This window comes from Zophobas morio, unplaced genomic scaffold (genome assembly GCF_036711695.1).
Source record: "Zophobas morio isolate AGI-343-1 ecotype UQ-CSIRO unplaced genomic scaffold, CSIRO_AGI_Zmor_V1 ptg000026l, whole genome shotgun sequence".
Classification (NCBI taxonomy): Eukaryota; Metazoa; Arthropoda; class Insecta; order Coleoptera; family Tenebrionidae; genus Zophobas; species Zophobas morio.
In genome coordinates, this window is record NW_026972131.1 from 12,286,105 (window position 1) to 12,302,435 (window position 16,331).

Sequence of the window (16,331 nt, forward strand, 5' to 3'; positions counted from 1 at the left end):
GGAAACGAAGAAACGAAAAATTGAAAAATCGAAAGATTAAAACAGAAACTTCCTAAAAATCGAAAAAATGCAAACTCGAAAAAAGGAAACATTATAAAATCCAAATATTGAAAATTGAAGAAATCGGAAAAATCGGATATCTGAGAAATCCACAAACTCCAAAACTGAAACATTGAATAAACGAAAAAATGTGATATAAAATCCAGAAAATGAAGATTAAAAAACCGGGAAAATAAAAATAAAAATCAAGAACCTAAAAAATTGATTGCACACCGAAGAACTGAAGAAATGAAAAATCGAAACATCTGGAAGTCGAAAAATTGAAAAAATTAAAGATGAAAAAACGAGGAATTATGAAACCGAAACATTGGGAAACGGAAAAATTAAAGAAAATACGAAAATTGTGATATCAAAAAATTGGGCGAAAGTAAATAAAAAATTGTAAAAACGAAAAAAATATTGAAAAAATAAAACAAACGGAAAAACGGAAAATTGTGATAAAAAATCGTGAAAATGAAAATTATAAAATCGGGAAAAATGAAAAAAACAAGAACTTGAGGAATCGAAGAAACGAAAAATTGAAAAAATCGAAAGATTGAAACAGAAACTTCCTAAAAATCGAAAAAAAGGAAACATTATAAAATCGAAATATTGAAAATTGAAGAAATCGGAAAAATCGGATATCTGAGAAATCCACAAATTCCAAAACTGAAACATTGAATAAACGAAAAAATGTGATATAAAATCCAGAAAATGAAGATTAAAATACCGGGAAAATAAAAATAAAAATCAAGAACCTAAAAAATTGATTGCAAACCGAAGAACTGAAGAAATGAAAAATCGAAACATCTGGAAGTCGAAAAATTGAAAAGATTAAAGATGAAAAAAACGAGGAATTATGAAACCGAAACACTGGAAAACGGAAAAATTATAGAAAATACGAAAATTGTAATATCAAAAAATTGGGCGAAAGTAAATAAAAAATTGTAAAAACGAAAAAAATATTGATAAAATAAAACAAACGAAAAAACGGAAAATTGGGATAAAAAATCGTGAAAATGAAAATTATAAAATCGGGAAAAATGAAAAAAACAATCGAGAACTTGAAAAACTGAAGACAACGAAAACTGAAAAATTTGGAAGTCGAGAAATTAAAAACTGAAAAAATCAAAGTTGGAAAAACGAAAAATTGTGATGTCAAAAAATTAATCGAAGCTAAATAAATCCAGAATTTTCGAAAAATTAGAAAATTTGAATGTAAGAGTTTTATTGTTTTTTTATGTATTAATTTTTTTAACCACGATTACAGTCATAATATTCTCCATATTTCAGAGGGGATTTATTCGGCAAAATTTCAGAGCATTCATTACAAAATGCTATACAGTTTACAGTTGTAAAAACTGAACACCGATTCATAGACCACATGTAACAATGTAAGTTTTAGAGATGACGTCATCTTGTTGTTGGTGGGGACGTTTATCCAAATTTCAGTGAGCTTTTTGAAGTTTCGTTTTTAAAACTTGGCTACCGGAGACAGATCGTAAATTACAACATTACAATTACTGACACATACAACATTCAAACCAATTACGACGCCTCAGCCAAAAATTGCCGACCCAACCCTATATTTAGCTAATTTTTCGTCAACAACTGCGTAGTTACTCCTCGCCACACCTTCCTCGCTCTAAAACCGTCCACGAACCAGCCCGTTATCCGGATTCGACATCCGATCTTCCCAGATGAGTCAACCATCGATAATTACCATCCATACCATGTAGGACGACATCTAGTTCCAGCCAAAATCCTCCTTCACACTCTTTTATCGAGTCGTTCACCTCGGCGATGTTTTCGTGTACGTAATTACCTATCCCAATTAATTGTTTTTCTCCTATCGTTTAATTTCATCGAAATATTTATGCAAAGCGCGGCCTTGAACCGTTAAAATTTCTTGTTTTTGGTTCAATCCGTAACACCTGGATCACAACGCGACCGTGAAAGGAACCATAAACGATTATTGGAGCAATCGGTGCTTAATGAAAAGTGGAGCGACTCGACTCAAGTCGGGTTTCAGGGTGACAATCGATACTTCTAATCGTATTTTAAAATAGCCATCGCTACAAAATACTCGGTCGTGGAAAAGAAATTTTCGAAACACGCAACGTGAGTGGCGCAATGCGTCATTGTTTTTTTCACTTTTCGGTTTTATTCGAGTACTGTCTATAGTAGAGTTCATTCAAGTATTACTTATGCAAATACTCACGGCGAATAATAAAGCACCGGATCTGACCTCTTTAAAGGGGTAAATATTTGAGCCGGGTTAGATTTTCGTCGGGCTGATTTATATTAAGACTGTCGTAGCAACGATACTCATAAAGCGATAATTGCTTCCTTGTTAGTTAGCTTCCATTCTTCTGTCTTTTAGTGTCAAGTTCATCGGGCTTGTTAGCGTAATTTACACACATATCTGTAATTTCATGCGATGACGTCGACAAGATAAACAACGCTTATCTAACTTCTAGTTTTTCGGAAAAATTGAAGGTTAAAATGTGACTGGATCCCGCTTGATAGGAAAATGAAGCAATAGAGACAATAATTGTTTTAATAATTTTTCCCATCGACTGAAAGTTGGTGGAGTGAAATTATCCGAAGTGGTTTCACTGTGATACACTTCCCACACCGTGTATCATGAATAATCCGAATTTTCCCATTGCTAATACTTAATTATAATTAGAGTGCACTCTCTCTTTTGCGGAGACGAATTTACGAGCCACTTTATGGTTTTATTCATTTGCTCTAAAAGCATAACTAACGAACCATCTCTGGCAATTTTTGTTTGTTAGTATTATTATTATAAAGACAAAACAGTGATTTTCTTGAAAGCTTCCGCATAGTTGAAATTTCAATTTGGAAGATTTGTTTTCAAACCGAATATTAAAAAAAAAAAAATTGCTCCTGAACAAGCCATGTTTTTTTAATAAACACGTCGATATTTATAGCCCGGAATTCTTCTGTGGATTTGGCCAACTTTTTCAAAGCTCAGTTGTTCGATATTCGACCCTCATGTAAATTTCGACTTTTTAAATTGGATTTCGAATTAAATATTTTTTAACTTTTGCACCTGGAGCATAATCATGTTTTATTTTTCCAATGAGCACGTCGATATTTATTTCTGCGAATTTTTGGATTTTTGGACACTTTTTTTGAAAAGCTCGAATTTTCGATGCGAAATTTTGACTTTTTTCGACCACCTTCGAAAATGACATAAAATATTTCCTTACAAATTTCGAACTCCAAAAGTTATTTTCGGCTTCATTTCCTCGATTATTTCTACAATTTTTCCAGATTGGACAACATAAAATATGGCATTTTTTCATTACGAAAATTTCGACCTCTGGTCCACTACTTTCGAAAATTACCTAAATATTTTTGTAGATTTAGCCCCCAGAGAATTTTTGGCTTCATTTTTTCGGAAACCTTTACCATTTTTTCAGAAGGGCATAATAAAAACAATCAATTTTGAGGATTTAAAAAAAAAATTGTTAGAAATTTTGAACTCCAGAAGTTATTTTCGGCTTCATTTCCTGGAAAATTTCTACCGTTTTTCCAGAATCACCAACATAAAGTATGGTGGGTTTTTTCGATTGTATAAATAAATTCTTTTCAAACTGAATGTTTTTCGAATAAAAATAAATAATAACTTTATGGATTTTTAGGCAACTTTTTCAAAAGTTGAGTTTTCGTAATGAAAATTTCGACCTCTTTTCCAGTACTATCGAAAATTACCTAAATTCTCTTGTAGATTTAGCCCCCAGAGGATTTTTGGCCTCATTTCTTCGAAAACTCCTACCATCTTTTCAATTTTGAGGATTTTTAAAAAAAGAGTTTCAAATCGAATATTTTTAAAATCTTGTCCCGGGAAAAAGAACATGCTTAATTTCTCGAATTAGCACGTCGACATTTATATCTTAGAATTTTTTGTGGATTTTTGGACAACTTTTCAAAAAATCGATTTTTCGATAGGAAATTTCGATTTTTCCAACTACCTTTCGAAAATTACTAAAAAAGATTTTGTTACAAATTTCTCATTTTTCCAGAATCGCCAACATAAAATATGTCAGTTTTTACGATTTTAAAAATAAATATTTTCAAACTGAATATTTGTCGAATTGCCGAATAAATAACAATTTTGTGGATTTTTAGGCAACTTTTTCAACAGCTGAGTATTCATTATGAAAATTTCGACCTATTTTTCACTATGTACCTTAAAAAAGTACCTAAATTTTCTTGTCGATTTAGCCCCCAGAGGATTTTTGGCCTGATTACTCCGGAAACTCCTACCATATTTTCAGACGGCCCAATGACATAAATCAATTTTGAGGATTTTTAAAAAAGGGTTTCAAATCAAATGTTCCTAAAATCTTGCCACAGGAAAAACAACAATTTTTGGATAACATTTTGGAAAGCTCGATTTTTCGATGCGAAATTTCGACCTTTTTTCGACCACCTCCAAAAATTACTAAAAAAGATCTCGTTACAAATGTCGACCTCCGGAAGTTCATTTCCCCGAAAATTCTAACTATTTTTCCAGAAACGCCCGTTTGGAACATGTTAGTTTTTGGAATTAATAAAAAAATCTTCAAAACTAACATTTAAAAAATCTTATTTCGATACCATAAACACGCTATGTTTTTCGAATAAATACGTCGAGATTTGAATTTGAATTTTTTTTTAATTTTCGGCAAATTTTCCAAAAGGCCCATTTTTCAATACTGTCCCCTCATGAAATTTGAGAGAATCTCGGAGGCTCCATGTCTTTTGTTTTTCAAGTAGTTTGTAACAATCTCAAGGACTTCTTGGTTTTTTCGAAGTAAATTAAAAAAATCTCGGGAACCATTTGTGGTTTATTTTTGAGGTAGTTTGAAATAATCTCGGGAACCCCCTGTGGGTCTTGGTTTTGAAGAAGTTTGATAGAATCTCGGGGGCCACTTTTGTTTGATTTTTGAAGAAGTTGAAAAGAATTTCGGGGACTGCTTTTCTTGGATTTTTGAAGAAGTTTGAAAGAATCTCGGGGACCGCTTTTCTTGGATTTTTGAAGATGTTTGAAAGAATCTCGGGAACTATTTTTGCTTGATTTTTGAAGATGTTTGAAAGAGTCTCGGGGATCGTTTTTGTTCGATTTTTGAAGAAGTTTAAAAGAATCTCGGGTCCGCTTTTGTTTGATTTTTGAAGAAGTTTAAAAGAATCTCGGGGTTCGCTTTTGTTTGATTTTTGAAGAAGTTTGAAAGAATCTCGGGGACCGCTTTTCTAGGATTTTTGAAGATGTTTAAAAGAATCTCGGGGACCGCTTTTGCTTGATTTTTGAAGAAGTTTAAAAGAATCTCGGGGACTGCTTTTGTTTGATTTTTGAAGAAGATTGAAAGAATCTCGGGGACCGCTTTTCTTGGATTTTTGAAGATAAATAAATAAATAATAAATAAATAAATTTTCATTGACTAACAGAACAATGTTTGAAAGAATCTCGGGGACTGCTTTTGTTTGATTTTTGAAGATGTTTGAAAGAGTCTCGGGAATCGTTTTTGTTTGATTTTTGAAGAAGTTTAAAAGAATCTCGGGGACCGCTTTTGTTTGATTTTTGAAGAAGTTTAAAAAAATCTCGGGGTCCGCTTTTGTTTGATTTTTGAAGAGGATTGAAAGAATCTCGGGGATCGCTTTTCTTGGATTTTTGAAGATGTTTGAAAGAATCTCGGGGACTGCTTTTGCTTGATTTTTGAAGATGTTTGAAGATGTTTGAAAGAGTATCGGGGATCGTTTTTGTTCGATTTTTGAAGTCTGAAAGAATCTCAGGGACCGCTTTTGTTTGCTTTTGAAGAAGTTTGAAAGAATCTCGGGGACCGTTTTTCTAGGATTTTTGACGATGTTTCAAAGAATCTCGGGGACTGCTTTTGCTTGATTTTTGAAGATGTTTGAAAGTCTCGGGTATCGTTTTTGTTTGATTTTTGAAGAAGTTTAAAAGAATCTCAGGGACCGCTTTTGTTTGCTTTTGAAGAAGTTTGAAAGAATCTCGGGGACCGTTTTTCTAGGATTTTTGACGATGTTTCAAAGAATCTCGACGAGTGCTTTTGCTTGATTTTTGAAGATGTTTGAAAGAGTCTCGGGGATCGTTTTTGTTTGATTTTTGAAGAAGTTTAAAAGAATCTCGGGGACCGCTTTTCTAGGATTTTTGAAGATGTTTAAAAGAATCTCGGGGACCGCTTTTGCTTGATTTTTGAAGAAGTTTGAAAGAATCTCGGGGACCGCTTTTGTTTGATTTTTGAAGAAGTTTAAAAAAATCTCGGGGTCCGATAAAAGAATCTAGGGGTCCGCTTTTGTTTGATTTTTGAAGAAGTTTAAAAGAATCTCGGGGAGTGCTTTCCTTGGATTTTTGAAGAAGTTTAAAAGAATCTTGGGGTCCCCTGTCTTTCGTTTTTGAAGAAGTTTGAAAGAATCTCGGGGACCGCTTTTGTTTGATTTTTGAAGAAGTTTGAAAGAATCTCGGGGACCGCTTTTCTTGGATTTTTGAAGATGTTTGAAAGAATCTCGGGGATTGCTTTTGCTTGATTTTTGAAGCAGTTTAAAAGAATCTCAGGCCCCTCCGTCTTTTGTTTTTGAATAAGTTTGAAAGAATCTCGGGGACCCCTTGTGTTGGTTTTTGAAGAAGTTTAAAAGAATTTCGGGGTCCCCTGTCTTTTGTTTTTGAAGAAGTTTGAAAAAATCTCGGGGACCGCTTTTGTTTGATTTTTGAAGAAATTTAAAAGAATCTCGGGGACCTCTTGTGCTCGGTTTTTGAGGAGGTTTGAAAGAATCTCGCCTCTGAAAAATTCCTAATTTTATAAATAAATAAATAAATAATAAATAAATAGATAAATAAAAAATAATTAAATAAATAAATAAATAAATAAAATTTTATATAATATAACTGCCAAAGAAACTCCAGTTTCCACTGCTGCCACTTTTGCCGCCTCGTCAAACCAGCGCACAATCCACCTGTCAAACTGCCGTGACGTCGCAACCAATCCGCGCGCTCCACTAAACGTCACCATCCAGCTAAGCGCCAACAAACTTCCCCAAATTGTTACAAATTTCTCACCCAAAATAACCCAAATGCGCCAACCACAAACACGTGTCCCTCATAAGCCCAAAAATTAATCAGCGCTCTCCCAGAATAACCCGACAAATTATGATCCATCCTCTCGGTGTCAAAATTTCGGCTCGGACTAATTTAGACATCATTGTTTCCGCCTAAACCTAAGCTCTGACGCACTTAGCGTATCGACTTTCTCATTTTCCCGGATTGCGTTTATTGTTGACCTCGGTGACCCGCCTAGACGTGTGATTTTTAACCCCACACGCGTCAAGTGACGGGGGCTCGACAGATTTCCCCGAGGAGCACTCCGCTGCCAACATCCATTAAAATTATAAAGTCATCGACCTCAGAAGCTCGAAAGATGCGACGAGGAAATTAATTAAAGCCCGTTTTTTTTTTAATTTCATTAAAGTGAGCAGATCTCGCTGATTTTACAAGGGTTGAGAGTGAGTATATTTAGATAGCGAGGTGGGTAAATTTCGCGTTGGAAGAATGCGGCTGACATCAGTTACAGAACGAAGCAACACATGGTGGCTTTTTTAATTCAACATTAACTGCACAGATTGGAAGACGCTAACACATGGGAAAATTCTTTAGGAGGTCATTTTTGTCGCATTAAAAACAGATCAAATTATGTCATTAGTGTTGGGTAATTTTAGCAAGTGGGGCGGTTGTGGGATTATTCATCTCTGCTGTGGTCGCACTTTCAGCGACGACGCTAAACGAGCATTTAATAATGGAAAGAAGCGACACTTTTTACGGTTGTACAGGTTAAGTGCACCTGAGAACACATCGCGCTATTTTATTTCACACTGTACTCGTACTTATATAATTAAAGCAGGAATATTACCGATGTCTGCGGGCACGATAAACAAATATTTACACCCGTTCGTTCCTAAAACGCACACGTTAAATCCTTGATAACTTGATAAGAGAAGGTCATGTGCTGCGAACCGCATCACAATTTCCAAAGAATAAACGGCTCACAACACCAATTTCTCCCATTTATGCAGCAGTTCCGACTGTTATGCTCTTTCATGAAAAATTCATAACTCGAAAGCCGCTCACACAGCCATTGTTCCCCAAATTTAAATCTAATTAAACGAAAGAAATCACGAGTGAACTTTTAATAACACACCTCGAGCGTCTGCGGGTCGATCGATGCCTAAAACGCGCGTTTCAAATCATTCCGAATTTATGAAGTCTAGACAAAAGATTGACTACACGCACCGGGAGTTTATAATAACTTTCCATTATCAGCACTCACCGAAGTTTCGTAGAGCTTTTTGAGCTCTTCGTAAAGCCACATTTCCACAGCCAGTCGTTTTCGAATCAGACTCATTTGATGATGTCCGTATTTGGCAGTGAGGAACTTCTCCCTGCGCTCCTTAATCTCGCCCTTGTCCTTGAAATTGACGTGCAGCCCGGTTTTGGAAGGCGAGCGCTGCGAGCGGACGTCGGCCAGGATTCCCGCAGGAGTGGTCCCGTTCGTGTAACCCCCCGTTACTCCACACTCCATCTTTAAAGGGGGTTTCTGAAAAAAAAAAACTAAGTAAAGTACCATGTAGCCCAACACCCATGCATTATTTTGGAATTCTGTCCCGCAACTGATTGCAGTAACCCACTTTTGTTCGTCGAGTTTTATCAAACATAAAATTGATTCGATTTAAACTTCCCGTAGGTGAAATCAGAGTGAAATATTCGAGTTGGTGAAATGTATTTTGCTGAACTAGCCAGACATTCTGTCTGCATCCTGCACACTCTATCGATTTTATGTTCATAGGTCCACTTCAGTTTTCAGCAGGTAATTTAGTGAAACCACTTCGCCGGATTTGAACGCAAATATGCAGGAACGTGTAGTTATTTTAATTTGAGATTAAATTTTCGCACGATTTCGGCCGGCTTAACGCACTACGTTTCGCTTAATTAAAAGTTATAAGATAAGTCTTGGAGAATCATTATGGCGTCGCAGGAATTTCATTAGTCTGGGAGATTTTTTTTAGCGAGCGAAGCGAGCTATATTACTCTTAGAATTGTCTCCGCATTCTTTAATCGATGGGTGTGCGATGTTATTTTTAAAATGAGCCAACACGCAATCTAGGGATGATTCGCGAGCTATATTTACAAATATATTAGTAACAACAACCACGCCTGACTCGTTGCTGAATTCGAACTAAAACAATCTTTAACATTATTTCAAAACTATAAAACAAGGGGAACTCAAGATTCCCTAAAACCAGTTCAAAAACATAACATTAGGTGCCTCCGAGATTCTTTAAAACTTCTCCAAAATCGCGACACTATGAGCCCTCATGATTATTTAAAATAATTTCAAAAACCTAACACAGGTGCCCCCGAGATTCTTAAAAACGTCTCCAAGATCCCAACATTATGAGCCCTCAAGCTTTTTTAAAATAATTTCAAAAACTTAAGACCAGGTGCCCCCAAGATTCTTTAAAACCTCTCCAAAATCTCAATGTTAGGAGCCCTCAAGATTATTTAAAACAGTTTCAAAAACCTAACACTAGGTGCCCCCGAGATTCTTAAAAACTTCTTCAAAATCCCAACACTATGAGCCCTCAAGATTATTTAAAATAAATTCAAAAACCTAACACAGGTGCCCCCGAGATTCTTAAAAACTTCTCCAAGATCCTAACACTATGACCTCTCAAGCTTTTTTAAAATAATTTCAAAAACTTAAGACCAGGTGCCTCCGAGATTCTTTAAAACCTCTCCAAAATCTCAATGTTACGAGCCCTCAAGATTATTTAAAACAATTTCAAAAACCTAACACAGGTACCCCCGAGATTCTTAAAAACTTCTCCAAGATCCCAACACTATTGAGCCCTCAAGCTTTTTTAAAATAATTTCAAAACTTAAGACCAGCTGCCTCCGAGATTCTTTAAAACCTCTCCAAAATCTCAATGTTATGAGCCCTCAAGCTTTTTTAAAATAATTTCAAAAACTTAAGACCAGGTGCCCCCGAGATTCTTTAAAACCTCTCCAAAATCTCAATGTTAGGAGCCCTCAAGATTTTTTAAAATAACCTAAGACCAGGTGCCCCCGAGATTCTTTAAAACCTCTCAAAAATCCCAACAATATGAGCCCTCAAGATTATTTAAAATAATTTCAAAAACCTAACACAGGTGCCCCCGAGATTCTTAAAAACTTCTCCAAGATCCCAACACTATTGACCCCTCAAGCTTTTTTAAAATAATTTCAAAAACTTAAGACCAGGTGCCTCCGAGATTCTTTAAAACCTCTCCAAAATCTCAGTGTTACGAGCCCTCAAGATTATTTAAAACAATTTCAAAAACCTAACACAGGTGCCCCTGAGATTCTTAAAAACTTCTTCAAAATCCCAACACTTTGAGCCCTCAAGATTTTTTAAAATAACCCAAGACCAGGTGCCCCCGAGATTCTTTAAAACCTCTCAAAAATCCCAACAATATGAGCCCTCAAGATTATTTAAAATAATTTCAAAAACCTAACACAGGTGCCCCCGAGATTCTTAAAAACTTCTCCAAGACCCCAACACTATTGAGCCCTCAAGATTATTTAAAACAATTTCAAAAACGTAACACTAGGTGCCCCCGAGATTCTTAAAAACTTCTTCAAAATCCCAAAACTTTGAGCCCTCAAGATTATTTAAAACAATTTCAAAAACCTAGCACTAGGTGCCCCCGAGATTCTTAAAAACTTCTTCAAAATCCCAAAACTTTGAGCCCTCAAGATTTTTTAAAATAACCTAAGACCAGGTGCCCCCGAGATTCTTTAAAACCTCTCAAAAATCCCAACACTATGAGCCCTCAAGATTATTTAAAATAATTTCAAAAACCTAACACAGGTGCCCCCGAGATTCTTAAAAACTTCTCCAAGATCCTAACACTATGACCCCTCAAGATTTTTTTAAAATAATTTCAAAAACCTAAGACTAGGTGCCCCCGAGATTCTTTAAAAACTCTCCAAAATCTCAATGTTATGACCCCTCAAGACTGTTTAAAACAATTTCAAAAACCTAACACCTGGTGCCCCCGAGATTCTTAAAAACTTCTCCAAGATCCTAACACTATGACCCCTCAAGCTTTTTTAAAATAATTTCAAAAACTTAAGACCAGGTGCCTCCGAGATTCTTTAAAACCTCTCCAAAATCTCAATGTTACGAGCCCTCAAGATTATTTAAAACAATTTCAAAAACCTAACACAGGTGCCCCCGAGATTCTTAAAAACTTCTCCAAGATCCCAACACTATTGACCCCTCAAGATTATTTAAAACAATTTCAAAAACCTAACACTAGGTGCCCCCGAGATTCTTAAAAACTTCTTCAAAATCCCAAAACTTTGAGCCCTCAAGATTATTTAAAACAATTTCAAAAACCTAACACTAGGTGCCCCCGAGATTCTTAAAAACTTCTTCAAAATCCCAAAACTTTGAGCCCTCCAGATTTTTTAAAATAACCTAAGACCAGGTGCCCCCGAGATTCTTTAAAACCTCTCAAAAATCCCAACACTATGAGCCCTCAAGATTATTTAAAATAATTTCAAAAACCTAACACAGGTGCCCCCGAGATTCTTAAAAACTTCTCCAAGATCCTAACACTATGACCCCTCAAGATTTTTTTAAAATAATTTCAAAAACCTAAGACTAGGTGCCCCCGAGATTCTTTAAAAAGTCTCCAAAGTCTCAATGTTATGAGCCCTCAAGACTGTTTAAAACAATTTCAAAAACCTAACACCTGGTGCCCCCGAGATTCTTAAAAACTTCTTCAAAATCACTATGAGCCCTCAAGATTATTTAAAACAATTTCAAAAACCTAACCCCAGCTGCCCCCGGGCTTCTTCAAAACCTCTCCAAAATCCTAACACTAAGAGCCCTCAAGACTGTTTAAAACAAGATTGTTTCAAATTCTTTTATATAAAGAACACCATGATCTCATGACTTTCTTTAAAACTCTTTTTCAAAAGCAAAGTACTGAGTTCCCCTGAGATTCTTAAAATAAAAATGTGTACACAAGAGTAAAATGCGAGATTATTTAAATTTTTTCATAAAAAACGTCAAGACCGTCTGGGGTTCTTTACAACTTTTTAAAAGTAAAAACAGAGATTCTTCTCTAAAAATCCTCCATCAAAAACATCAAAGTTAACGTTTTTTAAAACTCTTTCAAAGTAAAATATCAGGTGCCCCTGTGAATTTTAAAAAATTTCAAAAGGATTCGGTGTTTTTTTTTTTTGAAGAAAAAGAAAAAATTCAGGGATGTAGATGTCGACACGCTGATTCCAAAAATATAGCTTGTTGATGGTCACTAAGCAACATTTTCGAAAAAAATCGCTAAGAAATGCGAATTTTTAAAAATTTCAAAAATTTCGATATTTTTACGGTCGATTCTGGAAAACCGGTTGCAATTATCAAAGAACCGAAGCCGGCATGAAGTTCTACAGTTCGAAATCTACAAGAAAATGTGTTTAGTTAAGTTTCGAAAATGTGAACATTTTTCCGAAATTTGAACAAGGGGTGACCATTACAAAATTTCAATCTTAAAAAAGTTCTCTAAAAATTATGAAAAAATTCAGTGACGTAGATCTCGACACGCTGATTGCAAAAATATAGCATGTTGATGGTCACTAAGCAACATTTTCGAAAAAATCGCTACGAAATGCGAATTTTTGAAAATTTTAAAAATTTCCATATTTCAACGGTCGATTCTGGAAAAACGGTTGCAGTTATCAAAGAACCGAAGCCGGAATGAACCTCTAGACCTTGAAATCTACAAGAAAATGCATTTAGTTAAGTTTCGAAAAAGTCAAAATTTTTCCAAAATTTGAAGAAATTAAAAAATTTCAATTTTAAAAAAGTTGGCAAAAAATTATGAAAAAATTCGGTGACGTAGATCTCGACACGCTGATTGCAAAAATATAGCATGTTGGTGGTCACTAAGCAACATTTTCGAAAAAATCGCTACGAAATGCGGATTTTTGAAATTTTCAAAAATTTCGATATTTCAGCGGTTGATTCTGGAAAAACGGTTGCAGTTATCAAAAAACCGAAGCAGGAATGAAGTTCTACAGTTTGAAATCTACAAGAAAGTGCATTTAGTTAAGTTTCGAAAATGTCAAAATTTTTCCGAAATTTGAAGAAGAGTAGACCATTAAAAAATTTCAATTTTAAAAAAGTTGTCTAAAAATTATGAAAAAATTCAGTGACGTAGATCTCGACACGTTGATTGCAAAAATATAGCATGTTGATGGTCACTAAGCAACATTTTCGAAAAAATCGCTACGAAATGGGAATTTTTGAAAATTTCAAAAATTTCGATATTTCAACGGTCGATTCTGGAAAAACGGTTACAGGTATCAAAAAACCGGAAGCCGGATTTGAGTTCTAGAGCTCGAAATCAACAAGAAAATGCATCTAGTTAAGTTTCGAAAATGTCCATAAAAAAATTTTAATTTTAAAAAAGTCGCCAAAATTTTTTTTTGAAGAAGTTTCAAAGAATCAGGGGACCTTTGTGTTTTTTTGTTTTGATTTAATTATAAAGAACCTTAAAGGCTCCTGGTGTTTTGATTTAAAGAATTTCAGGGGCTCCTGACATAAATACATTTTAAATAATTTGCTTTAAAGCGTTGTAAAAAATCTTAGAAGTCCTGGTATTTTGAAAGAACTTAAAGGAACCGCGGACGTCTCTGGTGTGTTTTTCACGAAAAAACTTTAAAGAATCTCAGAGGAAGCCGGTGTTTTGTTTTTGAAAGAATTTTGAAGACAATTTTAGCCTGACCTCGAAATTTCTGCAAGTAACAAACTGCATTTATTAAAAACCCAAAAAATCTGTTTCTATATTCTTAGCACTCATTTTGTATAAAATCCGATTAATAAAATAAAATGAATAATGAAAATGCGTCATTTTGTGGTAGTTTTACGTCAATACCACCGCATAAAGATGGCTATTGTGCTGAAAACATTACTTTCGTCTGGGACACCTACGTCCCGTTCTAATTTAACATGTGGACTCTTCATTTACAGAATTTGTATGCATGCGGACATTTGTATTCTTCCACCATTTAATAAAGTTTTTAATGAAAATTTTGCGCAAAATTTCCACGAAAAGGCAATCACTTAAAAATAAAGCAGTACCGAAAAACATCTAAATCGGACACTCGAACCTCGCCAAAATACGCGTCGTCCGTCTAAAAATAAGCAAAATAAATTGCAAGAATTTTATTAGATTTTTCGCAAACAATTTTCCGTTCAAGTGAAAGTTCTGATTGTTTCTGTGAATCCAGAAACAACGAAAAGTTTTCTCATTAGTACTTATACACATCCTCCAAATCTGGCCCGCTCCTAAAAAAAGAAAAAAATTACATCGTCCGACTGCAAAAATTCTTCCCACGCGAACATAAATTCGACTTTCATTACGTCCAGCGATCCTTTACCTGAAATAAATTTTTATTTCTCCGAGATGAAAAATCGAAAGTGACTCTTCCTGATGAAAATACATGCTCGACATTTTTCTCGGCGAGCCATTAACCTCCAGGATCCCTCAGCGACATTGTAAAAATAGAAAGAAAACCAGCGACCAATACACTAATAACAGCAACAAAGTGAATGACTGTTTAACAGAATCACGCCTCCGTCCAAAACAAACGCGGATGTAATTATCTCGAGTCCGAATACCGTCATTAGAAAACGGTATTCGGACGACGTTTATCTCGGGAAATGGGTGGAGCGATAAAACATCAAACATCACGAAAAAATAATCTTGATAGATGTTGAATCACGGCTTGATAATGATTAATGACGTGACAATGTCGATGGCCGATATCTCGATACGCCGTTTCTATTTCGGACGAACGTGACCCGATTTGACACGATTTTTCATTTAGGAAGACCTTTCTTTGTGCGCAAAAAACATTTTCCGCGCTGGGTCGTGGGGAAATTGATTCAAGACCCGGGAGGAACTGTGTTAATTGACAGACTCGTCTCGGTTTTAAATGTTTACTGATTATCAAATCATAACTCCGGAGGAAGCGGGGGCCAGTGTATTCTAAATTGTTTCCGATTTATAATAAATTCTTATTTAGTTGATTACGTCGCGTCCAACTTAATTAATTTATTTTGTTCTTGGGTAGGCACATAATAAATTATTTTGGAAATCAATAAGACATCCCCCGTGGCAGGATGATTTATTAATCAGCGGACGAAAATATCTTCACTTCATACACGAAAGGAAATTGATCATGAAGGAAATATTTGTCGACGTTCTATAGAAATATTTACCAGTTTTATGAGTTGCCAAACGCCTGTAAGCTGTCACGATAAATCTAGTTTGTAGTTTGAGATAAATACGTAGAAAATGCCAATACTGTTTACACTTTCGGGCAAATAAACAACCAGGAGGAGAGTAATCGCAGTGGATTTGATAACTGATTGACTTCGACATTTATTTGGATCTTGGTACAGCAATGAGTGTATATTTTAGGATTGAAAACAATATACAACAAAATTAAATTAGCAGAATCAAATTTTTGTAAAAAAAATTGAACTTGTTTAATTGCTTGTGCGTCAGGGGAAAAGAAAGTTCTCTCTAAACAACTTGAGACTTTTTTTAAGAATATGAAGATTAAAAAATCGTAGGAACCCATGATGTTTTATTTTTCAAAAAGTCTGAAAGAATTTTAGGAGCCTCTGATTTTATTTTTTTTCCTAAAGAATTTTTTAGAATCTTGATGGCACCATGTATTTGATTTGAAATGTTTTAAGGAATCCCAGGAACCCTTGGTGTTTTTTTTATGAAAGAATTTTATATAATCTCAGAGGAATCCAGTTTTTTTTTAAACAGTTTTAAAGAATCTCAACTTTGGTGTTTTTTTATAGAAGATTTTTTTAAGAATCTTTATCTTCACTTTGAAAGAATTTTGAAGAACCCAGGCTCTCTTGGAGTTTTTTCATTAAATAATAATCTTAAAAAATCTTGACGGGTTTCTGATATTTTATTTTTCTGAACAAATTTTCAAAAATCTTAAAGCCACCCAGAATTTTTCTTTGGAAAGGGTGTTAAAGAAGCTCAGGGAATTTTGATGTTTTATTTACTAAAGAATTTGAAATAATCTCGGGGAACACTTTTTTTAAGAGTTTTAAAGAATCTCAACTTTGGAATTTTTTTAAAGAGAGGTTTTTAGGAAACTTTATCTTCACTGTCAAAGAATTTTAAAG

At 34.7% G+C, this 16,331-nt stretch overlaps 1 protein-coding gene across 2 annotated transcripts in view; it reads right to left on the reverse strand.

Annotated features, from left to right (window-relative positions):
- The window catches only part of LOC135136159 (protein phosphatase 1 regulatory subunit 14B), a 61,313-nt gene that overhangs the window by 13,121 nt on the left and 31,861 nt on the right, over window positions 1–16,331 (reverse strand). For both annotated transcript variants that reach the window (XM_064065305.1, XM_064065306.1), the window contains exon 2: window positions 8,391–8,657. In XM_064065305.1, the coding sequence (XP_063921375.1) occupies window positions 8,391–8,657 (267 nt within the window). The remainder of the gene's footprint in view (window positions 1–8,390; window positions 8,658–16,331) is intronic.